The following is a 27,696-nucleotide window of genomic DNA, read 5'->3' on the forward strand; positions in this document are numbered from 1 at the left end:
TTGATGCAGTACCCACAGAATGTATATATGGCAGCAAATACAGCTCTCTTTTGTCTGTGAGGAGGTTGGTTTTACTTGGTGGGTCGCTGGGTTCATTGTGTCTCCTGGCCCCGCTGACCTCTTTTTGGGCCTATGGAAAACCCCCTCATGCTAAAGACTGTCAGTGTTTTCACTGGTTAATACCTTACCTAAACATACAACACCACTCCCACACAGCCAGGACACATTGCCAAATGAGGGACTTACAGGGTAACGTGGAACTGCTCTGATTTTTGTCTATTCATTTTGGTTTAAACACAGTTGGGTGTTGTACCCATCTATCATTTGGGTTCTAGCTATGATTGGCTGAAGACCTGCTGTGATGGGGCCAGGAATGAGCTGTTGCCAGGCCCCAAGGCGCTTCTGCAGCGGTTGTGTACTGCCGGCCTGGAGTCAGTGTTTTCTTTGTCTCAAATAGGTGGAATGTCCGCTGACATTCAGACCCAACCTGTTGTGCCAGTCATCCATGTCTCTCAGCAATGAAGAGAATACTGCAGGCTGACACACTTTGTCCAAAATGTCCCACTGATTTGGGCTGCCTTGTAAGCTTTTTTTTCATGGGGTTTTGTTGTAGCGGTAATAGTCCAGTGTCTCTTTTATTTGGATGGAATAAAAAGTTGATGATTAAACTTGGCAGCAGTGTTGTTTTAGAGTTTTTAACATACCATTGCAACATATTTCCTTCAACACAGATCCGCCTCCTAACTGATGCGTTATGACGTCAACACAGTAATGATTTGAATTACATGCATTTTTCTCTACTACGGTCTTTATTTTTCTTGTGTTATCTATGGCACTGATCAGTCATTGCTGTGTTTAATGCGCTTATTGTTGTTTCTTCACTCATCAGATCCTCAACACGTCTCTCAGTCACACGGCCAGTGACATCACAATGTTTCCATAAACTGCCTTTATTTCATCCCCTCCCCTCTTCTTAATGAGTGAGGTGTTTTCTTATCACAGGTGCTGTCTGTATAGGGTGGTTGTCTTTTGATAAGGGTGGCATACTTGAAGCAGCTTGTAATTACTGTTGAAAGTTAAGCAAGTGGTTCAGCCTCTAGGCACGCATGGTGTTGTATAATTGCTGATTTTATGTACTATGTACATCACAACTTCTTTTATTGTTAAAAAGATCCTTAGCTCTTCCCACAAGCTCTTATGTAATCATCAAAGTTTTCACATAATTTTAGGTATGCATCTCCAGCAAATGTGTATGTAATCAGAAGTTGGCTGTTTTAACTCATACTGGATCTGGGCCATTCAGTACAACACATTATTTCTCTTTGTGAAAAAGTGGGCTTACGCTGTGTCAGTAAACAATGCAGCAACATCTGTTTTGGTGTGAGCAGGTGGCAGACTCGTGATGCCATGTCTTATCTGCACAGAAAGAAGGTTACTGTGACGTTAGCAGAGAGGCAAGAGTAAGCTTCTGTCCCCCAGACGATGGAATGTGGCCGTTGGTTTCCATCAACGTCAGGCGTTGCATAAGAGGGTAGGACTTATGCAGCTCAGAGCCACCATCCTGGCCTCCACCTGCCCTGTCAGCGGCAAACCACAGGTGTGACTACGTATTAGCTGTTTAACCAAAGAAAATGCCGCTTTGAGTTAAACACCACCTGCTCTTCAACTTTAATGCCTTATTCAGGAAAGCACTTTGTCTGCAGTAACTCGGCGGTGAATGTGGAGGCCCAGGCCAAGCCCCACTGATCTTCAATGGATGTCTTCTATTTTCAGTGACAGCACAGATCCAATAGTTAGAGGCAAATTAATGGAAAGTTCCCTTAGCACGAGGTTTCCATTACAGCAACAAACTTCTTTCTCTCAGGTGGTCAAAAGTAGCACATGAGCTCTTCATATTGTATATCAATAATATCAGTTTTACACTCTTATGTATAAGTTATGTAAAGCTCATTATGCAGTATATAGTATGTATGATGTTTGGCATTGTTTGGAAATTATTGATTCTAGTTGTTTTAGTTAGTTAATTTAGTTGGGGTTTTTATTAGTTTTAGTTTTTTTAGACACATTATTCAAAGAATTTGAAAGGTGTTTTTTTTCTCCTAAAGCCTTTGCCAGAATTAGGCAAAAAGACTTTTAAATGTGCTTCCCTTCCTCCATGAAATGGTATACAGTGAGACCTGACACTGTCAGAGCTGATGACTATGGGGGGACTAAAATCAATTTTAAATATTGTGTTCACTCATTTTTAGTGTGTTACAGTTATGTTTGTCTGTATTGATTAGGTTTATTGATGTAAAAATTATTGTGCTGCTCCTGTGGCCAGGTCACTCTTAACAGAGATTTTAACCTCCACCAGACTTTCACCTGGCTAAATCAAGGATGTATGTGTAAATATATAAGTTTTAGTAGTCTAATAGATTAATAAGTTAAAGTTCTACAAAATTTAAAGCTTTCTGACCAGAAGCAGTCTTACAAGAAATTTGTTGAGATAAAGCAGCATTTTGACACACAGGTTACAGGTCCCAGTATCCAGTCTCTTAGTCTACTTATTTATGCATACATGCACACACTCAAACACACACATATGACCAGACCCCCCCTCCTTCTCCTCCCTCTCTTTGCACCATTCTCTGTATTCTGTATGGGCCGGGCCAGGCCAGGCAAACTTGTGCTATATTTAGCATCAGGTGAAAAGTCAGTGCCCTGTTCTGGTCTCTCTCCCTTCAACCTCGCTCCTCACCGCTGCTACCACAGCAGGAGACATTCATGGGGGCCCAGGATCACCGAGCTCCACCTACCAAACCCTTAAACAGGAAGGCAGTCAGTCATGTAGGTTGGGAGTGCAGAGAGGCGATTGTCAGAACATATGTCCCTTTGATTCAGATTCTTTTGTTGGATCACATAGAGGCTTTTAAACGTAAACTAGCAGTGCCTCAGAGTCCAGCGGTCCATATTCCACACACTACATACACCTTTGCATACACAGATTGCACACTCCCATGTATACACATACATAAGCAGAGTCCTCACAAACGACACCGTCACAACATCTTTTTATCTTCCTCACTCATCTATCTACCCACATATAAGGAGTGCACATAGCTTTCCATATCCCATAGATTAGCGTGTCTTTGTGCCTGCCCATACTGCAGCTGCCAGCTGGTCCAGTATTTCTCACATCTGCAGCTCCTTCGTGGCCCCAAAGGTTTTTTCTGAGGAGATGGAGAGGAAAAACAGACCTGTTGAGGAGAAGGGCAGACAATGAGAAGGAGAGGAATGTAAAAACAAACCCAGAAAGTGAGAGACAAATGTGTGAAGAGAGCAACAGAAGAGCAAATAAGAGAGGAGGTCTGTTGAGAGGCAGTAATTACAGGGACGAAGAATGATAGTTCCCTAACAGGAGTTGTAATCTTCTCATGAGTCGCACGACTCCCAGTATTCAGTTTTCATTCCCTGTTGTTCATTTTGTACTTCTGTGTTGTTGTCTCAGCTCTCTGTGTTGATGGTTTAATTAGAATTTACGTCATACTCATGCTTTAAATTACATCCGTAAAGTGAAACATCTCAAATTATTGTTACAAACCATTCCCTCGGGTAAAGCCTTGCTCCACAGACATGCACTGAAACCTCAGGAGATTCTTATGAATTTGCCTTTGGCTCTCAAACAGGCTTTGTTTGATTCCCTCAGTGGCTCCTCGGCTTTGACATGTTTGAACAGGCCTGACTGCTGCCAGCCTTCAATAGTTGGACCATCCAGGTAAAGTCAGGAATCCACCGGTGGAATGTCGTCCTGCAGTTTCTTCATGCACGCTGTGCTTAACCCCACACCAGTTCTCACACCAAAAGAAGTGGCCTGCTGTGACAATACACACATTTATTTAACACCTTAGTTGGCTTTTTGAGCCTTGCAAGTCCTTTTAGAGTTGTATCCTCTGTTCTGCTTTCTTTTGTTTTATCCATTCTCCTGCTGCGATTTTACATTTCTGTTTCATAGTTGTTTTAGTTGTTTATCTAACATCTGACCAGACATTACTTTGTAGCTGTTCATTGCTCCCACTGTAAACATAACATGACAAAATAATCTAAACTCAGGCTTCACTTTTTTAGAGCTTTAAAAACACATTTCACAATGCTTATTAGCAGATGAGTTTTCTCAGTTTCATAATGAGTGTTTATGGTAACAAAATATTTATATACTATATATATATCGACTTTTTTTCTGGATGCATGCTAGTATCTGTGTCCATGAAAAACGGATAAATTATAAAATGATAACCTCATACTATGAGTAATGTATTACTAGTGTATCTGTGGACTGTTAAGAATATTTTCTCTTTTGTTCCTTATTATTAAGGAATTATCAGTGTTAAAGTAGGCACATAAAATGTAGCAGCACCTTTTTATTTGATTGTAGCCCCTTGTTACTAGCTGACCACCTGTTGCTACATTGCAACTACACTTGAGTGAAGCGCACGAAGCACGTCCTCATGGTTAGGCTTTTGGCGTCACCACACCCCACCCCTCGAGCTTCTTTTCTCTTCGTTGATTGGACGACAGGGTACAGAGAAGGCGGGCCTTCTGCAAAGTCCTCACCAAGTTTTTTTTTTTTGTTGCTTTACAGTTAGACCTTCAGACAGCTCATACACCGGTGTTAGTCGGGCAGACTACATCTGAGCAGTCTGAAAGGAAGATATTCTCACGCCGTATCTTCATGTTTTAAACTATGGTTGGAGATTATTGCTCCTTTTCTGGAGATAAGACCGATATGCACTCTCAGGGAAACTCCAAAAGCGGACTAAGTTGCAAAATGGTGCTTCAGGCAGTCGGAAAAGTACTAAGGTAAGACGCCGTGCTTATTTTAACTGGACAAATTGTTGTCTGTTCCAGCAGTCGAGCTTTTACTGTAAATGTGACATTTTTTTTACATTTATCATTTATATGAAGCTTCGACGGACCGCGAGGCGTATAGTTATAGTAGCGTGAATAATGTTTTACTTTTGTTGATATGTCTTATACTGTTGCTTTTCCCCACAGAAGACAAAAATCTGACTGTATTGTCTGTATTTGTTTGGAGTCATTTTTCCCAGTCGTATTTCCTCTCGATCAGTTGTATTACTACGTTACAGACATCCGGTGATTTTAACAGATTGTAAATTTAACAAAAGTTAAGCTAGGTTGTGCTCACGTCCCACCTGATATCGAAAACTAAACGGAGAAGTCAGCAATTTCTGTTAAAATCTACTCTCCATCTACAACTCTGCTTGAAAGCTACGTAGTTGTCTCTCCTCAGCAGTAATTACAGAGGTTTTGGGACCCCCTGGTACCGGGGTCTCAGAAATTTACCAGCCGGTGTTGAGGACGTGAATGCCTCATGCCTCAAACTGCAACTCTTACTAACAAGACTCAACAAGAGCAAGAGAAATGTGACACTGTCTCTAGTCCAATAAATTATTTAAGACGCCTGTTAACGTTTTAGCATAGACGACTTAAAATGGAAATTCTTTTAAATCTGTGAACTCCTTTTTTAAACTTTTTTGTTTTAATGGAAATGGGGCACGTTATGGTGGGGTTTGGTGGTAACAGAATTGTAATCCTATTTTAATCCATTTATATTGTAGTTTACCATTATAACCTGAAGATTATAACACGGTCTGGAAGTGAGTACACATCTTATAGTCTCTTTGCTGTCTTTATTTACTATTAGGTTGTTGTTTCAGTTGTTTTTTCAGTACGAAGTGTTTTGACCTATATTCAGTGTACACAATGTCTTGTATAAATCAGTTATTTCAGTAGACATGTGAAGACCACAATATGACCCAGAAAACCTAAGAATGCATGACCCAAACAGAGTGCTAGTATTTTGTGTCACATGCAAAGTGACAATTCAAGAAAAAATGTCGAAGCTGGTAATATAAGACAAGTGTCAATCCGGTTTACATATGTATATTTACCCTGTCTGTGTCATGTGAAGAAGAAGGGTAGTCATTATGAGTGTGTTCCCTCAGGGGATAGAGCATCCTTTTAAATTCTTTGTGAAGTTTCCTCTTTCCTTTCAAGTCTGTGGACAGGTGTGTTTTCAAGTTATAAGCCCAAAGGGGTCTCAGAACCTATTGTCGCCTGAGAAGATGTGGGGAGTGATAGGGAGGAGAATATCCACGATCTTAGAACCTCCTAACAATCTGTTAAGAGGTCCTAGCAGAGGAGCGTTGTTGTACAGCATATTGTTTTGTCTGTTGCAAGAACTTTGACAGGTAGAGACAAGTTCTGCTGCTTCTGTTTTCCTGGAAACACAACAGCCTTATTTAAGGAGTCAGCTGGTTACCAAGGAAACACACCTTTAATTTATTTGCCCAGGAGGGACAAAGGGGGATTTTCATAAATTTGACATCTTAAGGAAGAACTGAAAAACACTTCATCAAAGTTAACAAGTTTGCATAGTTTGGGGTTTTATGGGAGGGGGAGTAGACCTGTTTATAGATCCACTTTTAGCCAGTTGCCTCCTTGAGTGAATGGTTGAATGCCCCTGGGTTGAAAGCAGGTATGAATACTAGTCTGGCAGAGATCGATAAAATAGCTTTTAAGCTCTGAGTTTACTACTTCTGTCTCATATTCGTTGAATATTATGGAAAAAAAATATATACTCCCACCACACACACACATCCATTCTCTCTTTGTTTTACTGTTTGACACAGTGGTCAATCAGATGGACTGATTGGATTGATCAAAGTGTGGAGAAATCTTATTCAGCCGTTTCGGTCGGTCTCTTCCTATCATTTCAAATCAGTGTCAGAGCTAAAACCTTTCCAGTAAGGTTACATCTGTGCTTCACTAGCAGCTTGTTCTTATCTCAACACAAACTCCCCCTTTCCTGTCACACGTGTGTTGTGATGTTGATGAGGCTCCATTATAACTCAAGCAGGGGGTCCTTACATACTCTGCTGGCCTGAGAGCCACTGAATGGGATTTAGCACAGGATGATGAGAAGAGGAGGTAGTCACAACTGTGGATGGGTAGGGTCAGTAGTTACAATTAGTTGTGTGTGTGTGTGCACATGCATGCACACACGTACACACACACACACACACACATGTTTAGGCCTGCAACCTAGCTACAATTCTCATTTACTGATTTACAGTGCTGCTAACACCCCCAGTGATGCTGCTGATTAAGTGGTGGCAGCTGTGCCTTCTTTGTTTTTTGTTTCCTTCTTATCTCTCTACTGCAGAACTCAAACTGATAAGTATTTTTGTGTCATTCCTCTTTTAAAACTACACAGAAACTTTGACAGAACCGTTACTTTGTAGACTTAAGCACTGCAAGGCTAAATCTCTGGCTCAGTCCATCCTTAACTTGGTCTCTTTTTAGCCCCGTAATGGCTGCTGTGGTTTAGCTTTGGTGTGCAGAGGCTGCCTGCTCTCTTCTGTCTGTGGTTTTTCGGGGGAAAAGCGCCTCTCAGTCTATTCAATTTGAGTCCTGAAATAGATCAGGAGGAGGCTAGACTTGGAGAAAACTGATACTTCTGACTGAAGTTATTCTTTTTGACGAAATGGCAGAGTTCATTCACTCAGTTCTGGTCTTATCAGCTGAGATTAGAGTGGCAGTTTTATTGCATTTTTTTTAAACTCAGAACAGAGTGTTTGTCAATCAGTCAACAATGATTGAGCGACTTCCTAACATTTGGTTGATTCTTTCTCTGACATGTCAGGTGTTAAAATAAAGGTCAAGACATTTATAAGTTCCTGAATTCGCAGGTGTTTTAGGGTAGAAGATTTTGATTAGGGCTGAGTATCACAGTTTGATTTTTGATTTTGTTCAATTCTGTTAGGGATATTTCAGTTACAGCGCTAGAGTTGTGTGAAGAACTAACATCTGGCCACGGGAAACAAGCTGGGTTAAATCTTCACATACCCATACAAAAAGGCTTATATTAAAATTATGATTTACGGGTTTTATTAATCTATACAGGATCATTCAAATGAAAATTGATTTATTTTCTTTATTTTCTACTTCTGAATGGTGTCTGTGGTGTTTGGTGTTTGTTATCTCGTCTTAACTTGACAAGAGAAATGTATTTTTTGCGTCTTGGTGCACCTTCGTATTCTAGAGAGAAGACAGAAATGTCCTGTAGTTTAGATATTTTATGTAACTGCTGAAAAGGTGATTCTTCTCTTAAAAGAGAATCATTTCTTCCCTCTCCAGTCACAGTATTTGCCCTGGATTGTTGGTTGCAGAACCCAAAGCAAATTTCAGATCACAACAAGCAGCAGTTGTCTTTAGATGAGACTGTAGACTTCTTTGTTGCACGTGCTGTTCACCCAGACAGATCACATTAACTGCATCCATATGACCATAGTCAGATTCCTCTGCTATCCAAAAGGCCAGTTAAAGCAACATTTGTGTATAATGTCAGGTTTGGCAGGAGCAGAGGACTTAAATGGAAAGTCATTACATGGGTTTTGTTAAACTGGTAACCGAGTTAAGTCATATTCAGTCGGGGGAGGGGGACTTTTAGTACCAAATTGTGGTATTTTCGGCAAAGCACTTTTCCAGCGTAGCTCTGTAATGAAGCCCGAGTGATTCCAGGATTAATTGGAACCAGGTTCTGGTAATAAAATAGGCTTGTGTGGTGTACCTGCCAGAGGGCTGCTCCTCTTTACGCAAAGTTTATTTTCAAACAAAGTATTCAGCAGGCACACAGTCAGCTAACATACAGCAGCTGAGACATGCACTGGTGTGAGATCAAAGAGATGTATGTTTGGCAAATTCAAATCACAACTGAACCGTGCGTGCAAACAAAGGGACTTCTTGCCAGGCTCACGTGCTCGCACAAACACTTTCTCTCAGACCAGACAGGACTCTCTTCTTATGGATGTTCTCGAGGTCTCTGGTGGTATCAGGCTTGTGACGCAGCTGTCGTGACCAGCTGGATCTGCTGTGAAAAGGGAGAGGGTGGCTACAGTCAGAGACGTGTGTGTGTGTGTGTGTGTGTGCACGCATGCATGAAGTCACAGGTGTGTATGTGGTGTGCAGTCGGAAAGGTAGTGAGTGAGGATGGTCAAGAGTGGGGGAGGTGATGTTGCTGGGAAAAGTGAAAGGGAAAAGAGAGTGGCAAACAGACGTAGTTGAACAGCTGTCGAGTCAGTCACTTTTCAGCTCTGCAGCGCTGACCTCCATGTCACCCGCCTATGTAACCCTATTTCCTCATTGTATTTTATTCCAGATAAACACCAGTATGTCTATCTTCCTGCTTCGTGCCTTCTCCCTCTACTTGGGAAGTACTAAAAACATCAGTTTTGCAGAAGTGATTTGTCTCATGGACTCATGTTATTCCACCAAGCCTGACCAGGTTTTCTGGATTGTGAGTCTATATCACAGACTGGTTTCGGTCGGTGCCAGGCAGGCTGTGGCTGTCCCCCCGGCCCTCGGACATGTTCCTGGCTCTGGCCTCAGTTCCCCTCCACTCCTGCCTTCTGGCCTGCCCTGATCTGGTGAGGAGAAAGAGGCATCTGCTGCCTTTTATGGCAAAGATTTGCCTGGGAGAACTTTACCAAGAACAGAGAAAGCTGTGTGTGTGTGTGTTGCAGTGAAGACAGGCTAAGTACGTATGAGGGGAGGAGTGTTGGCATAGAGGAAGTTTTCTTTATCCTAAAATAAACTAATGGCTCCAGAATTTCACCTCCCCTTACCACACAATGTTCGCAAGACGTGGAGGAGGCATTTGTATGGAAAATGATGAAATTACACAGGGAGAGAGGCAGGAAATAGCTCAGTGAAACAGAATGTTTTCAAAAGGAAAAGAAGGGAGGGGGTGAAAGAACTGAGTTGAACCTCTCACAGGAGCTGAGCTTTTTTCTGAAGGGCTTAGCAAAGCCTTTGAAAAGTTGTGAAAGCTGACGGTATCTGTGGATGAAGCTCCATCCTCTGGTAAAGCTCTTTCACATGACGGAACATGTAGCTCACAGTGCAAAACCACACAGACCACATGAGTGTGTCTGTACCCTCATGAGCAGGAAGGAGAGGAAGAAGGAAGCAGATGAGGTGAATGAAACAAATGATAAAACTGAAGTGGGAGTGAGTCTTAATTCAAAAAAAGACAAACAGTAATTAAAATGTGACTTTGAGTAGAGGTCATGGATTGAGGTAAATGGGAAGCAGGATAATAGTCAGGCAGAACGAGGTGAAAAGAGACGGCATGGACGGGACAGGTGAGCCTGCAGCCCTGGAAAGATACAGACAGAGAGACAAGCTTAAAGAAATAGAAGATATTTGATCTTCTATTTCCAAAGATGGGGTCAGAAAGGAAACAGAAAGTGGTCACTCATTAATATTTAGCCAGCAGTGTGATCTGCAGTGCCCTTGGTTTTTAAATGAGGCTAAAACAAGCTCACAAGGTACCTGATAGGAAGAGCCTGAATACTTTGATGAATCATTACCTAACAAATGAGAACTTGAGTAGAGTTGTGTGTGTTCGTGAACGTGATTGCGCTAGTGTTGGAGTGTTGGTCGTTTTGCGAGATGCCTTTCACAGGAGGCCTAAAGGCATTTTACAGCTAAGCCTTTCTCCTGACAGGTAAATTAGACGACACCAGACATGTAAAAGGAAAAGGGGGTGTGGGGACTTTAAACATTTACCAAGCAAAGAGCTGCAGGCTTCCTATTGTGCATCCACTTGTTGACATGCCTTTCTCTTGTTTGCTGAGGTGGAAAGCAGGGCGACGCTTCCTGGAGAGGGGAATTAAACTGCAAAGGGCTTTTGAACACTGTGCTCTGGCCAAGAGGCCTCGTGCTCCACAGTCCTGTCATGTTTTGTAAGTGTTTATTAGTTCCCATGGATATCAGCTGGGCCTGTGTCGATCTACCTCCTCCTCATTCCTTATCCCCTTCAGGTCCCACCCCACCATTTGTGTTCTCAATCCTTTCTCTCCAAATGTTATTTCTAATTTCTTTGGCTGTGAGTGGATGAGATTGTAAACCCATTTTTCCTGTAGAAACCCCACTAGCCATCGCATCTGTCTTGTAAAGTTCACTGTTAGTTGCAGCTGACTCTAAGTGAAAGTGAGAAGAGTTTTGATCACTAGTGTGTATGATTTCTCATCACTGCTGCTGTTACAGGAGCTCTCACCAGTCAAGGAGACGGAGCTGCCGTCTTTCGTAGGATCTAAGAGTGTTGCTGTTAAGGAAAGGGGAAAGTGATAGCTGAGAAAATATGGCTGGATGAGTGTGTTCATACACAGAGTGTGGGAAAAGGAGGGGATGAGAACTGGAGATAGAGGAGGTGACCGCAAGACAGGAGGAAATGAGGGTCAACATAAGTGTAATAAATTCAGAGAGCAAACTGAAACTCCCTTGTCCTTAGGCAAACCCAAGCAACGGTAGCAGAGCCAAGATGGAGCGAAATAAAAATGTAGGGGGATATTGGGAATTGGAATAGTCATTAATAGCATGTGGAAAGCCTTGAAAAGAATGCCAATCAAGTTCGCTATTGTTAGCTCTAACTTTCAATGTCATGAAGAAGGATTATTGTTCAGCAGTCGATAACATTCGTCTGTATTTTGTTCCAGACAACTCGTCCTCTATTTATTGTCTCACTCATGTATCAAGCCTTTCAACCTTTGACCCCAGATTGCACAACCTCCATTGATAGAGGTGGGGGCTGGGGGGGGAGGTTACAGCCCTGGAAGTGGAAGAGTGTGATATGACATCCCTATGCTAAAACTAGCAGCAGAAGTACAAGGCGCTGGGGACGGCTGTCTGTGTGGAGGCTGTAGACCTAACGTTAGGTCAGAGTCAGGGGTCACACGCAGCAACATAGGACTCTCTGTTTTGGTTTGTTGAGGTTACTGTGAATTCTGTTTGGGAAAAGTTTTGTAACTTGTTAAGAGTTAATAAATTCACTTGCTTTTCCCTTTGCAGTACATTTATTGCAAAGAGATAAGCTGTGTGTTGATTTGTCCTCCACCTTCATTTGTTAGCTGAGGGTCTGTGTGGCAGCAATATATTTTACGCTGGCATCATGGAAGGCTGACTGAAAAGTTCTTTTCCATTTTCCAATAAAGCAGTAAATTTTGGTCACTCCTAGGCACTTTTTCACTTTGTAATTTTCTTATTCTTCCATTGCCCTTATCAGGACATTCCCAGCTTCTTAGCCTGACCTTGTTCTCTTTCCTTCTGCTTTGCAGGAAGTCGAAGACGAAGCCAAATGGAAAGAAGCCACCGGCAGAAGAGAAGAAGCAGTACTTGGAGCTAGAGTACACAAAAATCCGCGTGGTGGACTTTGACCTCAAGGAGCTGGTGGTGCTGCCCAGAGAGATAGACCTCAACGAATGGCTAGCAAGCAACAGTGAGTGACTGGTGGTCAGTGATAGAATATGTGTAGCAGTAGAAGCTCAAACCGTTCAGCACTTAACTATGGAGGATGTCCTACACTGCTGTAATTGCTAAGCCTGTACACAAACATTTTACCATGGCCATTGTTAAAATGTGAAAAAGTCCTGTCCTTTTTAAAACTTCAATATTCTTTAGTCAAGCCCCGTCTTTATTCCGACTTGTAATTTTCCTCAAGAGTGAGGAGTTGTTTTCCAAGTTGTTCCAAGGTGGTATGCATTTGTCTTCTGGAGATGACGTGATGTTCCAGCAGCGCTGAAGATGCTACTCTTACAGAGCCAAGCCTTAACATGATCCAGGCCTGGCACAGGGTTGGGCCTGCTCCCAGTAGCAACACACACACACACACGCACGCACCGCTTCTTTAAACACCATCATTTACTGCCAGCTTCAGTGCAGTGTTTTAACTCCTATTGAAATTTATAGTTGTCATTTTGAGCATTATCTCTGGGTTTTTTTAAGCTAACTGCGACGTCTCAATCGATCTCGTGAGACTCTTTATTTTGTCTGTCTCCCTGACTTTGTTTTGGTTACGTATCCAAACCTGCCAGGTGCTTGTGAAGGGAGAAGGGAAAGAAAATAAATGAGCATTCTTCTTTCCCTTTCAGTTATATAAGTGGGCTTGTATCATCGTGTCTTCACCACTAACTGGCCTTTTGCTTGCACACAAACAACAGGACTGAGTATTGTTTTAATTAGGTAGTTTGGTTAACCAAATCAATACTGATTTCAGTCTGCCCAGGACTGCTCCTAAACCAGGAGCAATCTTTCCACCTGGTAGCTATTTTGTTGAGCAGGAAAGCAGAAAACTATGGACAGTACAACTTTAAACTTGGGTCCTTGGCTTTGTTTGTGCCATATGGAAGGAGAACTCACAATGGAAAGTCATTTCACACTGTGCAGGCATTTCAGTATGATGTATGATTATTTTCTCGACAGAAAGTCATAGTTTGCTCAGAGAGGTTCAGTGCAGAAGCATAAATTATTATATAAAATGGGAGAGCTTTATTTGTATAGCCCGTTTTTACAAGCAGTTTGTCTCAAAGGGCTGTACGTAACATCATAGCAACATCCTCTGCCCTTAGACCCTCACATCGACTAAGGAAAAACTCCCAGAAAAAACCAACAAGGAAAAAATGGGAGAAACCTCAGAGTGAGCAACAGAGGAGGCATCCCTCACCCAGGACGAGCAGACATGTAATGGATGTTGTACAGGCGGGAAAGCAGTTAACAATCATGAAATATCAGATAGATGGGTGGTAACTGCAGTAGCTCTTCAACATGGGAAAATGACCTTTAGATAAAATTTGCAACAACGTAAGTCACTGGGACAAGGGAAGATGTGAAGAAATTATAAGACCGAGTGATAATAAGTTAATGAACTGTTTAGAAAGAAAGGCGCCCAGTTTAAGAAATGTCAGAAATATCACCTATGTATCTGTATCATCTAACATACAAAGCTGATATTTTGGACTGAGAGATACATTTCTTCATCCAGAAGAGACCACACTTGAATAGAATACTTGGTTCTGAAGCACAGCAGGCTGTGGTAGAGTTTGTCTTGCACTCGAAATACCTGTTTCAAGTGACGTGAGCAACAACTTCAGTGCTTCTAAACGCTGCAGCCACCTCCCATTTTTCCATCGCTCACACTTTGTTGATGGATGTGTTCACCTGATGGATTAGTGTGCATGTGATTGTCCCATGCATCACAGTGACAGATGCAGAGCAGTTTATAGTACAGTACAGTACAGTATTACGTGGGTTCTCGTCATCCATAGGAGAACGTGACATGACACAAGTACGGTAGTCTTTATGTTGTGTTTCAAAAAGTATTTCAGTGTCCTCTCTGTGACTTCTTTCTGTGTAAGTGAAGACACACTGAATAACATCAACTCTCTCTCTCTTTCTCTCTCTCTCTGCCGTCTTTGCTACAGCAACAACATTCTTCAATCTTATCAACCTGCAGTACAGCACCATCTCAGAGTTCTGCACTGGGGACACTTGTCAAGCCATGACGGCCTGCAACACGTAAGTTATCTCCACCCCTTTTGGTTTATTCATCATTCACCTGCCGTGGCCCATTAGTTTATTTATCAGAAGTCTAGCGTCCCATTGGTTAATTCATCAAGGCATGTTGTCCTCCAGGCAGTGAGGAGCAGCAAAACCCAGAGGGTGCACTTGTGTTCGTTTTGGTCTTTTAACTACCCACACAGTTCATCTTTGAACGTGCAGTATGCGGCATTAATGTACTGCAGGCTGTATATTCCTCAGAGCTGTGGTGCACTGACTATGGCACCGTTGTGTCTTGCCATGTCTGTGCTGCAGCAGCTCATTTAAAGGACACTTGGTTTATTTCTGACAAATTTGTTCTTCTGTGAGGCTTCAGCAGTCTGACTTGGACAAATCAAGTTATAGTTTCAGCCTTTCTAGTATCCACATTTTTTTCTTACTGTGCCTAGCTGCATACACAGGTGTGAGACAGGTACCTTTTTTCATCTATTAGACTGTTTGCATTTGTGCTGTAAAATCCTGTTAAAATATATCCACTTTACTGGTCAGAGAACCACTAACTGTCTATGTCCCTGCTCACTGATAATGGTGTAATTATAGAAGAAGATGCACAGATTTTAAAAAAGGATGACACATGCTTATTTTCTGTGGGAACTTTCTTTTCTGGCTGTCAAGAGGAATGTTTGAGCTGCAGTTTTCTCCCAAAGTGCTACTGTGAACAGTAATGCATGGCATACCTCTGCAGTGGTTCAAAGCTTAAAGATAATCATAACACGGAGGCCTATTCACACCATGTTAACAAAGGGGAGGTGACTAACTGTAAGTGTTTATCTAACCCGTTTGCCCTGTCAGGGCGGGGTGCCATCTTTATGTACAAGCCCTTGTCTTCGGAGAGAGGCCTTCATTTCACCTGAATACACTAAAGGCTGGAAAAACCTGATTACCCACACTTTGAGAAACCACAACAGTTACTACACAGCTCTTCACACATAACATTTCAGACTACAAATGCGCTCACCCACACGTTCCACCTGGGCAAAAATATGACAATGACAAACGACACAGTCATTGAGAAATGATACAAACGTGGTAAATTTGCTCTGAAAGATAAACATGTCACAACCTCGCTGTCAGCAGCAGGGTTTTTCCACTGCTACTAAACAACACCCTGAGAAAAGAAAGACACAAATGTTTTTCACCTGCAGTATGTGAAGAGCGGCAAGATTAATGTAGATGAACGTATTTTTGCTGGCACTGTGTGTAGACCTGTAGGGAAAAAAGAGGTAACGTCTCAATTAAGAGGAAAAGCGCAGGATCGAGCAGCTCCTTTCCAGATTCAGTTAAAATGTTTAAATGCCTTTTTAATTTTGACATTAATTCTCATTGTCAAAACTGTGTTTCCACTTATGAATGTACCTTCCTCACCGCCTGCTGCCTGGCACCCCACCCTTTCCTGCCTGTGCAGGATTGGCACCCACGCCCCCCTCTGTGGTAAAAACTGACTGAGCCACAGTCATAGCAGCGTCAGAGCCCCTGCCCGAAGGCAGAGCTCAGCACTATTTTTGGAAGAAAATGTTTCCATGAGCTATGAGGGAACGGAACCATTTGGTAGCTATTTAGACCCATTTTGTATGGGTGGGTGGATATAGATGTGTGTGTGTGTACATGTGTGCATGCGTGTGCAGATTTATTTTGCTTTGTTACAAGTTGTACAGCATAGGCAATGAGTGTACAAGACGTTCCGGCGGTCATTTATCACTGTGTAAATGAGCCTCTTAACATACACACTGCAGGTGCAGCCAGATATCATACAGCATACTACAACATACATGCTGTATAGCCTCCAGAAGGACATAAACTGTCTAGGAGATTACAGAAGAAAGAGGAGCTTACAAACTAAATAATGTAATAACAAAAACAATACACGAAAACAGGGGAGCCACTGTTACATATTCAGAAAAGTGCCATGAGTCAGCTATGAACCCAGTTCACCCTATTGCAAAACTAAAAAGCTTTTTAAATGTTAAGAAAGAGAAATCTGCATGAATTTGTGAAGAATTTCTAAAGATTTATATTCAATAAAATGCTATGAAGCTATGTGTTCATAAATACTAAGTAAACCATCCTCAGTAGCCACAGTTTTATCATGTCTGAGTGGGTATATAGGGGTGGAGAAGGCATGTCTGTAGTCTAGTCAGTGTCTCCTCTCCCACACAAACACACAGTCTAATCCTGTATGAGTAAGTGTATTGTATTGAGTCTGGTCCTGGTGCTGTGGTCAGTAGGTCCCCTCCTGCAGGGTCAGGTATGTGGACACTTTACATTCCTCAGGATTTGTAATGTCTGCCCCACTGCCTCCCAGACCTACAGTGTTAGCAGTTACACCTGCGTACACATGAAGTTTCACCATTTCCTGTGTTTATTAATCGACCTCTCCAGCCCAGCGATGATTCGACCTCTGTGTCTCGTGTCTCTGTGGTTACCGTACCAGTCATTTTTCACTCTCATTAGTCCGTTAATATCCCCTTGCTGCTCATTCATCTCTTAGGTGTCTGCTGACCTCCTGCTTGATATTGGTTAAGTACAATCTGCCCAATCACAATTTGACTATCTCCGGAAATGTTTGACCAGCAGCAGGAGTGGTCTTTATGGTTGCGGAGCCAGGGATCAGTGTCCCATTAACTCTAATTACAGCGGTGAATTTGGCCTACTGGGGAAAGTAAAGCTCCAGGTCATAGAGTTCAGCAAGTCCAGTGGAATGAAAACATGTAAACGTGATATCTGGACAAGGATGTGTTGGAATGAGATACAAGAGGCAGTTTGTAGTGTAACTGGACCATGTCTTCATGGTGATCGTTGGCAGGAAGTGAGGCATTATCAGGTTTTCCCTGAATGTGGAAATAGGGCCAGGTGATGTGTTACGTGTCAAAGGACAGCTATGTGTTGTTTGTCTTCCTGCTTGCACAAACATTCTTTAGAAAACATTCATGATGATTAATTGAATCAGTAGTTCACTGATGTGTAGTGATATCCTGCTCCTCACTGATGTGTCTTTTATTTTGCAATGTGTGTGTGATAATACCAATTGACATGTTTTCTTTGTCTGTCTCAATCTAGAATATACTACTGGTATGACGAGAGGGGGAAGAAGACAAAGTGCACTGCTCCGCAATATGTCGACTTTGTAATGAGTCTTTGTCAGAAACTGGTCACAGATGAGGAAATCTTTCCTACGAAATACGGTGAGTGTCTCTCTGTTTCCAGGCCTGCAGGGCCTCTTGACAGGTTAGTCTCCAGATGTTGTATTGCTGCCCCCTGCTGCTTCACATCTCTACATGCAGAGAGTAAACGAGAGGTGGTCCAGCAAGAAACATTTGAAAGAAATCTGTTTATCTGAATAATTTCTTGTTTAATTTAGTACTTATTTTGTTTGTATTTTTCTCATTGCTCAATTTCCCAGAATTCCAGCTATGATTCATCATACAGTTTGTCATGTTCACTTCAAAGAAAGTATTTTTAGTTAATCCAGCAGTCAATTCATCAATTTGTCATTTCAGCTCTAATGTTATTCAGAAGGGATGTTGTTTGGATAAAACTGCTGATATGGCACTGTGTGGTGTGTTGCTTAATTTATATGAATGTAGTCACTGTAATGTATGTTGACTTGATCTTTGTTGTATGTTAATCTGCCACTGAAAATAGTTCTCAACAACTGCATTATTTCCTCCTATAAACTGTAGGACAACCCCAGCATTGTACTTTTGCCATTGCCTAATTCAGTTTTCTTTTTTCTCCCTTCAGGCAAAGAGTTTCCCAACTCCTTTGAGTCCTTGGTAAAGAAAATCTGCCGGTACCTGTTCCACGTGCTGGCTCACCTCTACTGGGCGCACTTTAAAGAGACGGTGGCTCTAGACCTGCAGGGCCATTTGAACACTCTGTATGCACATTTCATCGTTTTCGTAAGGGAATTCAACCTGGTCGACCCCAAGGAGACCTGTATCATGGACGACCTGTCCGAAATCCTCTGCACCCCTGCCCCGCCACCTGCGCCCGCCCCGGCCTCCTCTGCCCCAGCCTCGGCGCCCTCCCCCTCTTCACAAAACCATGTGACAGAGAGATGAGCGGGGGTGGCAGTGAGACAGCAGCCCCGGGGGGTGATGGAAGATAAGATAGAGAAGGAGAGAAGGAAAGACAGCCCTGGCCCCCTTCCTTGGTGCCAGCAGGACTTAAGAGACCTTCCACTACCCTTATATTTCGCTACAACACCAACCAACCAGCCGGAAGGAAGGGGGGGAGGGTTTTCGGGGGGTTTAGGGTGGCGGGGAGGGGTTTGTCACGCCAGCAGGAATTGGCGTGAGTGTTCGTCCCATGGGGCAAATCCCTCCCATCTTCTCTGCAATTTAAACTAGGAACAAAAAAGTATGTGTATGTTTTATTTTTTATTTTTCACTTTTATTTTTGTTGAAATTTTATTCAGTTTTTATTTTTTGTTGTGGCGGGGGGGGGTGGGGGGTGCAGTGTGTGTCTATTGGCCCCTCTCCTCCCTCCCCTCTATCCTCTACCTAACATGCAGTACAGGAAGGGGGCTCTGCTTTGCTTCAACCTGCTATTGTACAGTGTTGTTAATGTGTGGAGAAGAGGCATCTCTGCTCACGTGCGGGCTCGTCCCTCCCTCTTTCTGCAGCGGAGGGACGCTGCCCGCGGGCACAGGGCCACTACGCTGCCCAGTAGGGAGCCATGTTACTGCCTGACGGGGCGTTACTAGCCAATCACTGTTTGGGTTGTTTATGTGGGGGGATAATTAAAGCGCTTCCTACTCAGGACCTGAGAGAATACGTCACTGCTGCCAGAGAGAAGTCGCTCTCTTTTTTTTTTTTTCTCATTCTCTGTCCCTTGTTCACTAGAATGCTCAGTCCTTCATGTGACAGATGTTGATTGTGTTTAACTACAGTATAGTCACATTATCACCTGGTGTACCCCTAACAAACATGTCCCACAGCCAGCCTGTAGAGGGCAGCAAACATGTAAAGAACGCCACAGAAACAGAGAGACAGAGAAGAAAATATAAAGATTGTATGCTAGATACTTAATCTGATCAGAGAGTGGATACTTTGAGATAGATCAGTGCCCAGATGAGTCTAAATCAGAGCTGTTTACTGGTGTAAGCAGCCCCTTAAAGCACCAACACCAACACCCACTCCAGCAGCAAAGAAAGACAAAGACATGAGGTAATGTCTGCAGGCTCAGAGAGACAGAGACAGAAAGAAAGGGGTGGGAGTAGATGGTGCGGAGCTGCTTTACTGTTAAACAGTCACCAGTACTCCCAGTGCAACGACTAAAAATCCCCATTTATGTTTATATCTGTCCCATAAAATTTGCTTTTTAAAAAGATTATCGGAGGAAAATTACTTCAGAAATAATAACAATTATGGTATCATTACACATGTATAGAAAATGCACAGTCTGCTTGGACTTTACTGTACAAAGAATTGCAAGCGGGTTCTGTCAGACATAGCCTCTGTGTGGAGGAGGATTGGGTTGATAATTCTCCTTTTTTTATTTATTTTAATTCTTTTTTTTTTTTTTTTTTTTGCAGGGTTCTTCAGTTCTGGCTCTCGTTTTATGTATTTTAATTATTAACTAAGTTAAAAGCAATTTAATATTTTAAGCTCTGCGGATTATAATCTAATAAAAGAGAGAAATGCCACCCTGTCTCAGTGTCTTTTGTATGAATGTCCTTGTGTAAATTATGCAGGAGGAAAGAAACACGAGCGTCATGTGTGGAGCCTCACAAAGTGATGCTATTTTTAAAGGGGGAGCTGATAGTTTACCCATCATGAGAACTGCTCAGCCTGTAAAAACAGCTGTATGATCTTCTTTGACTCTGGAGGAGTTTTGCGAAGTCTAAGAAAAAAAACGTGGTGATGTGATCTTGATGTCATCAGGGTTACTTCACTTTTGGCTTGCTGACCATATATTTATCAACCAGTGTTGCAAACTGTACACTCAGAAAAATGAACCTATACTCTACTCAATTTAATCTGTGTAACAATATTACACACAAAATATTGAGTAAACTTAAAATCTGTGAAATCAGTTAAATTTACCTAATGAATTAAGTAAAATGTACTTAATTTTTTTAAGCTGATCTGGGTAACTACATTGAGTACCATGAAATCTTAAAATTTATTTTGTTTAATTAAAATGTTATGTCTATGCAATAGAAACCCTAAATTCAAACCACTCAAGAAATTGAGTAGATAAAATTACAATGTCAGGTAGATGCAACTGAAAATTAGATTATTATTTAACTAAACAAATCTGCTACATTTACTTGATGTTTGTAACAGATAATTTTTTTTAATTAAGGTCAACATAAAACACCATTCTACACAACTTTTTTTTATTAAACATTTATTTTGTCTTTGACAAAAATATAAAATAACATTACCTCTGAACAGAGTCTGAGATTTCTCAACTTGCATTACATAAACTCTGGGTATATTATGCACTGGTTGTTTGATTTTCAACATAAGCATAACGGGCATCCAGCTGGAATGAATGCAGCATATGGCTGAAATGCACCAAGCACCACATTTTGACCTCAATGAGACACATTAAACTTCAGACAGGTAAACCTTGCATCTTGCTGAACAGTAGCCAGCAACCACATACAGAGGTATCTGTATGTCTTCAAACTTTGAACTGTGACTTATTCTTAAAAGTGAGCATTGCATCATGTGTACATACATCTGGCTGAAATGAATGCAGCATTTGGCTGAAAAGCATTAAGAACAACATTTTGATGACATTAAGACTCTTACGTAAACATGAACACATTAAACTTCTATAACCTGGACAGGCAAACCTTGCCCATTGAAACAGTAGCCAGTGGTCATTTTTCAGTCCCTGAACTGTGATTTATTATCACCAGTGAGCTTGACAACATCCATATGAGCATCTGGCTGAAATGCAGCATATGGCTAAATTTCACATAGAAGTACATTTTGACCACATTAAGACTATTATCCAAACATTAACACGTTGAACTTCAATACTTGAGACAGGTAAAGCTTGCCAATGAAAAATTCCCTCAATCGGAGAGCATCTTGCTGAACAGCAGCCAGCAACTACATACAGAGGTCATTCTTCAGTCTTTGAACTCTGATGGATGGATGGATATCTCACCTAATGTATCCTCACAATCCAACTCTATGGTGTTATCACTATGACCATCAGATTCCAACACAAGTAAGTCAATGTCATTCTCAGTAGCAACGGGATGCTTTGCGATCACATCAGTCTTAAAGTCTTTCCATGAATGGGACTTGAGGTTTCTACTTTTGTGTGTTGCCACTAAAAACACATTCTACGGTTTCATGTTTATTCAAATGGGAGTTAATATGGTGAAAATAGTCTTTTGTACTAGGATAACACGAGTCACAATTTTTACATGTGAAAGATTGCACACGTTCACACTCTTCAGTTTCCTGTGAATTGTGGGATCTAGACAAGTGTGTACGAAGGCCACCCCATGTTTAAAAGGAGCAAGGACAGCTTAAATGAAGACAGGGTACTGAACAGCCACGACCACAGGTACCGTGCTTGATTCCATCATGCTTGAGAAGCTCCCCTCTTGAAGAATCCTCAAATGTACAGAGCTTACATCGCCAGCCCATAGGCCACCACCTTAAAAAGGAGGATAAACAGTGTTACAATGTTGCAGGGTTAAATAATAATAATAAAAAAATGCTATTTCCTTTCATGTACAGTTTTTGGATAAACGTGTTTTATCATAAAGTTCTACTACTACCATGAATTAAAATGCACATTGATGTAAATTATGTCTACAACTACAATAAATGGAAAACATGAAATAATAATTTGAATATTTGTATATGAAAACACTGAGAGCGATGCAAATGAGTTTACATTAACCCCGATTGAAACACTACGGTACACACACGTGTGCGTGCATGCGCGCGCGCACACACACACACACACACACACACACACACACACACACATACACCCCCCCGGCAACGGCGGAGCTTTGACCGGCTGACGAGCTCTGTCGTCGGGACGCCTGTAGCTCGGAGGTATAGCTAACTTACGTTCCCACAAAAGCTTAACATCGGAGCGCTGTGACGTTTCTGCAACCTCATGTGAGAAAAAACTAAGTAAAAGAGGGAAAGAGGGAGAGAGCGAAAGAGAGGTGAAAGCTAAACTTACGTTCAATCCCCAATATCTACCCCCCACCCTGCCGCGATGGAATCAGGTCATGTCTGAGCATGTTGTGTGGCGCTAGAATACGAATAAAATAGTGTTTTTACACCCCTTGTTTGTTGACATTAGCTGTGAAACTGTGTGTTAACCAAATAAACCGTGTGTTAACTTAAAATTTGGTGGTTAGAAAGTTAGCTAACCAAGTTAGCTTCAGCACAACAGTATGGTCGCGACAGTGTTTAGGAGAGAGAATAAAACAACACCCAGCGTTATATGCTGGAAGACAGTCGCTATTGATTTAAAAATTGTAAGTGCTCTACTTACCAACATTTTTTCCTCCAACTTCACCGTGGTCGTTTGCCTCGTGTTGCCGCAACACCGCAGGATTACCCATGAACCCACTCTTTCCCCGCGAATGGGGCACGTCATGACGCTCTGCGTAACAAAACTTACTCATTTTTTTAAGTTGTTGCTATTGAGTTCAGATGAGTAATAATTAAAGTTCATGAAACTGCTAAGTGTAAATTCTAGATACTCAAATATTTTCACTTGCATTTATAGAAAATATTATGTATATGAGAGAAATATAATTAGTTACTGAAACACTTCAGAGATTTTATTAAGGTAGTACAGTATACCTATTTATTATTGTGATTTTTACTAAGGCCCTGGATCATTTTTCTGAGTGCAGGAATAAAATTTGAAAAAATGTGGAAGCCAAATAGGCAGGATGTATCAGATCAGAAACTGTTCTTGATCTTGTTTTGTGAGATTAAATCACAGAATATCTCAGTCCGTGCTCCTTCAGGTTTGAACCCAACAGCCAGAACAGTTCCTGAGTTGGCTTATGACTGCATCGGTACTGACAACGACAACTGTCATCTAGAAACTATTTGCTATTTCACCTTGTCCAGCAGAGAGAGCAAGGAAAAGTACACATGAGCACAGTACAAACCTTAGTTTCCATTCTTGAGTAACTAAATTGAAGTGAACCTTGCCAAGAATGTTAATCAGCCAAACCACAAGAGCATTTTTAAAAGTTTCCGATATCGATATCTGCCTCCAAGCCTCCAGCATCAGTCAGGATACTCGTGAGTCTCTACGGAAGTGCGATAGTAAATAGTGTCCTTTTTAAATAACAGATTTTGGCCTCTCTACAACACATGTATTCACATGAATCATTCTCCTTTATTGCTTTAAGATACATGCAGTCACTCTTAATTAAATAAAAAAAAAAAGAAAACATTCAAACTGGACTTTCGGTTCATTCTTGTATCTCAGTCGCATCTCACGTTCCTCAGTGCATTCAGTCTTAATGCATTTTCACACTGACCCTGAGTAAGAAGCTTGCAGAGGTGAGCCTACAATTCACTGCATAGAGACGTGGTGAATCATGTCCTCAAACTTCAATAATTACTTTTCATATAAAATGCTGTTACAAGGATCATGCCTTCACTAGCTCTCCATCTTGGACCTGCGGACCATCGTGGTGCCCCGCCGCCTTCTCACAGACGACCGCAAGGTGACGCCCTCTTCTAGTTTAAACCGAGCGATGCCACCTGCCTGGTCCAGTTGCTTGGCACTGCAGCAAGGTGTGGGGACCTTCACAGTGTTGCCGAACTTGGAATAGTCCACCGCATACATGCCGTCCTCCTCGGACACTGTGGGCACGAAGCGCTGTCCCCACAGGATCTCCTCTGACACGTAGGAGGTTCTGGCCTGCGTAGTGATGCCCGTGGTCTCCACCACCCCTTCCAGCACCACGATCACCTCGATGTCCTCATGCTGCAGGTCAGAGGCGGACAGCTGATACAGGGGGCTGTCCTTGTCGATCACGTGGCTGATGATGAGTGGGGACACCAGGAAGACGCCGTTGGTGCCCACCGGGTTATCCATGTGGATGTCGATCTGGTCCAGAGGCACCACTTCGCCCTCCTCCGTGGTGGTTCTTCTCACCACCTGCATCCGCACGGTGGCGCTGATGATCATGCTTTTCCTCAGGTCCCCGATGCGGACCATGAAGCACAGCTTGTTGTTTCGGATCGAGATGACAGCGTGCTTGCTGAAAATGAGCGTCTCTGCGCGCCGGTTGGCCTGCGCAGTTTTCATAAAGATGCAGCCGAGCATGATGGCATTAATGACCAGTCCGACGATGTTCTGCACGATCAGGATGATGATGGCGGAGACGCACTCCTCTGTGATCATCCTGCCCCCGAAGCCAATGGTCACCTGGACCTCTATGGAGAAGAGGAAAGCGGACGAGAAGGAGTGAATCTCCGATACGCACGGGACAAAGTCTTCTTCTCTCTGGTCCAGGTCGCCGTGCCCAAAGGCAACGAGCCACCAGATCATCCCGAAAAGGAGCCAGCTGCACAGAAAGGACATGGTGAAAATGATGAGCGTGTGGAGCCATTTTAAATCAACGAGCGTTGTGAAGACGTCCTGCAGGAATCGGCCCTGCTCTCGGATGTTGGTGTGCGCCACATTGCACGTGCCGTTCTTGGCGACGAAACGAGCTTTCCTCGGTTTCGCCTTGAACTTGGGCTGCTGGACATCCTCAGCCAAACGTGTCAGCAAGTAATCCTCAGGAATGAGTCCTTTTCTGGACAACATAGCGCTCCCATACTATGGACCCGCAGTCTTTTGGATCCGGAGGCAGGCTGAAGATGATGTATTTTCCTCTTTCCCGGCGCCTTTTCTTACCAGTCGGTGAGCGGCCAGCCGCGGGAAGGACCGTCTTGTTGTCGCCCGTTTTCTGGAGGTATGTGCGCTCCTCACGTTGCCTCCAGATCAGGCGCTTCGCAAACGCGAACTCCCGTGAGAAGAATCTTCTTCCATCTCCGCAGCTGCCGCCGTCACTCACGATACCGACCGACCGGCCATAGCTGTGCCATAGCACCCCGTCCCACACAGCGCGACCTCGGGTTAGAACACCTTCATGTAAAGTGTTGATGCAGGAGCAGAGTGGGCTTCTGAGCTGAGTTTTATCGCGTTTGGATGAGAAGGCAGCTTGTAGCGGCGCAGTTGGGTCTGCGCTGACTCCCCCACTTCACTACAGCTCGGTAACGCGAGATGGAGACGCGGTGAGGTGGAGAGGCAGTCCCTCCCTCTACCACCTCTGTGGTGCCCTTCCAGTGCTTTTCAATGAGAAAGCATGAGGCATTGAAAACCGCGCCGTTGTGCAGCTCATAATGTAACATATAGTGGCTTAAACATAGGGCACTCCACAGGAAACTACCCTCAGGCTGTCTGATGGAAACTTGGCTTTAAATGAATAGAAAGTGGTCTTTTCAGCCACAAGGACCAGATCCAGTCCTAGTACCCAGCCAAGGGGTTTAAATCCTGTTCATTTTGTTCTGCCAGGCTCCTTCCCTTTTTCATATCGCCCATGTGAGGACTTTATTATACAGACCTCTCTGGCATCCGACTCTGTAATCTCAGATGACATTCCTGGTTGCAGCAGGGGCAGCCTCTCATCCCGCTCTGACACCCCTGAGTATTTGAAGATGATCACTATGCTGTGTTTCTGGCTCTTGGCCTTGTCTTGGCGGATGGACAGGATGGTGTATTCCTCAGCTCGGTGTCAGGTCATTTTAAACCTGCTATCCACTGATGACTCATCTGTTTTCCACAGGCCAGAATGTCTCACACAAGCACAAAAACTCGTCTGACACTTTAGTCTGAATCCCAGTCCGAAAGAACCCCAACAAAAAACATTTAAATGATAATTTATGTTTTATTAACAAAGAATTAACTTTTTATGTACAAATATAATACAACATGATTAAAAAATAAAATGAATATATTCCATGGGACAATTGCACTTTGAATGTCTTTAATGCTTCCTGTCTCTCTCCCTCTCCCTTTTTGTGCTACTTGTCTGCTCGCACAAAGGAGGTGAAGACGCTGTCCTCCTTGTCCAGCAGGGCCTCAGGTCTGTCGTACTCCAGGATGATCCCCCGCTTCATCACAATCACCAGGTCGGCATTCAGGATGGTGTGGACGCGATGCTGTGCAGTGAAGGAGAAGAAAACCAAATTACTACACTGAACAGCACACAAAGACATCAGGGAGAGAGCTGCTCCACCCTGCACCTGACACGAATTCAGACAGATGTGATACTGTACATCTGTTCAGTCATTTTGAATGAATAGGAACACTACAGTGCATGTGATTAAACAGGCTGAGAGGTTAGAATAGGAGATGAAATTAGAGTTTGTGGTTCAGGAAAATGTTCCTCCTTTGTAAATACCAGAGCTTACACTAACCTTTTGAAGGACTGCGGTTGCCTTTCTTTTTTCTTTATTAGTTCATGTGAAACATCTAAAGCGAAGAGTTATGATATTGCAACATTCACGGATGATCGCTTCAATTACTTTATCATGAAACAGCCCCAAGAATCCTTAGGCAAATTTGTCCTGGATGTGTGGGAGCAGCTCTGATTTCCATCTTCCTTCTTTTCTGTCTTTTTTCAGCACAATCTGCAGCAATAGTTCTTTGTCCGTGCTGCATTTGTGTGCAGTTGGGCATTCATTTACTACATTTGCATCAGCAGTGCAGGACAAAGGTCAGCACTGTTGGTGGGGGGGCAGGCAATATGGGAGACATACTCACTGCTATAGTAACTACTGTTCGGTCAGCAAAAGCAGTCATCACCACTTTCTGCAGGATGCTCTCCTGTGAGGGAAGAGGGCAGAGGAAGGTGACCACGACAAAGTGACTTTCATGCTGACTGAGAATAAAGGAGAAAAAATAAAGAACGGATACGAGCTCTCACGCTGGTACAAAAGAACAAACAAACTTACTGAGAGCTTATTTTTTCAACTGTCACCTCTCTTGTTCCTCACCCTGATTAAATGCTTAGCTGTGTTTCCTCGAGGGCAGTGCAGCCGCGTTACTGCAGGCTCGAGATGCCGCTCTTTGTGACCAGTCATTCAGGAGAGGGTCTTCAGTAAGAGGCGACCATTTGCTGACTCCCCTCAGGCTCTTACTGCTCTGAGTATTTTGCTTCCATTTAGTTCTTTCTCTTTCTGCCTCATGCACGCATCCTTCGGCTCCAGCTTTCTGTTTAAT

The 27,696-nt window shown here is 42.9% G+C and overlaps 3 protein-coding genes across 8 annotated transcripts in view; 1 reads left to right on the forward strand and 2 right to left on the reverse strand.

The window, feature by feature from the left end:
• mob2a (MOB kinase activator 2a) overlaps positions 1-20,104 on the forward strand; it is a 59,129-nt gene extending 39,025 nt beyond the window's left edge. For 3 of the 5 annotated variants that reach the window (XM_046395532.1, XM_046395533.1, XM_046395531.1), the window contains exons 2-5: positions 12,180-12,340; positions 14,322-14,415; positions 17,515-17,639; positions 18,199-20,104. In XM_046395532.1, the coding sequence (XP_046251488.1) occupies positions 12,180-12,340; positions 14,322-14,415; positions 17,515-17,639; positions 18,199-18,518 (700 nt within the window). In that variant the 3' untranslated portion in view covers positions 18,519-20,104. Of the gene's footprint in view, positions 1-4,269; positions 4,840-10,515; positions 10,809-12,179; positions 12,341-14,321; positions 14,416-17,514; positions 17,640-18,198 lie in introns of those variants that run through there. The other 2 variants (XM_046395530.1, XM_046395529.1) reach the window with 2 other exon arrangements.
• A 3,414-nt stretch (positions 20,105-23,518) lies between these two features.
• Positions 23,519-25,723, reverse strand: kcnj11 (potassium inwardly rectifying channel subfamily J member 11). The gene has a single exon (XM_046394678.1). The coding sequence runs from the start codon at positions 25,234-25,236 to the stop codon at positions 24,079-24,081; it is 1,158 nt and encodes a 385-aa protein (XP_046250634.1). The 5' UTR covers positions 25,237-25,723; the 3' UTR covers positions 23,519-24,078.
• A 604-nt stretch (positions 25,724-26,327) lies between these two features.
• The window catches only part of abcc8 (ATP-binding cassette, sub-family C (CFTR/MRP), member 8), a 52,423-nt gene continuing 51,054 nt past the window's right edge, over positions 26,328-27,696 (reverse strand). Inside the window, exons 38-39 of one of the 2 annotated variants that reach the window (XM_046394677.1) lie at positions 27,238-27,300; positions 26,328-26,633 (exon numbers count right to left, since the gene is read on the reverse strand). In XM_046394677.1, coding sequence (XP_046250633.1) covers positions 26,496-26,633; positions 27,238-27,300 — 201 coding nt within the window. In that variant the 3' untranslated portion in view covers positions 26,328-26,495. The remainder of the gene's footprint in view (positions 26,634-27,237; positions 27,301-27,696) is intronic. The other variant, XM_046394676.1, reaches the window with a different exon arrangement.

Source organism: Scatophagus argus, chromosome 7, assembly GCF_020382885.2.
Source record: "Scatophagus argus isolate fScaArg1 chromosome 7, fScaArg1.pri, whole genome shotgun sequence".
NCBI lineage: Eukaryota > Metazoa > Chordata > Actinopteri > Scatophagidae > Scatophagus > Scatophagus argus.

Excerpts from the sequence above, each read along its gene's own strand:
- kcnj11 (XM_046394678.1), bottom strand. The coding sequence starts at position 25,236 with ATGTTGTCCAGAAAAGGACTCATTCCTGAGGATTACTTGCTGACACGT.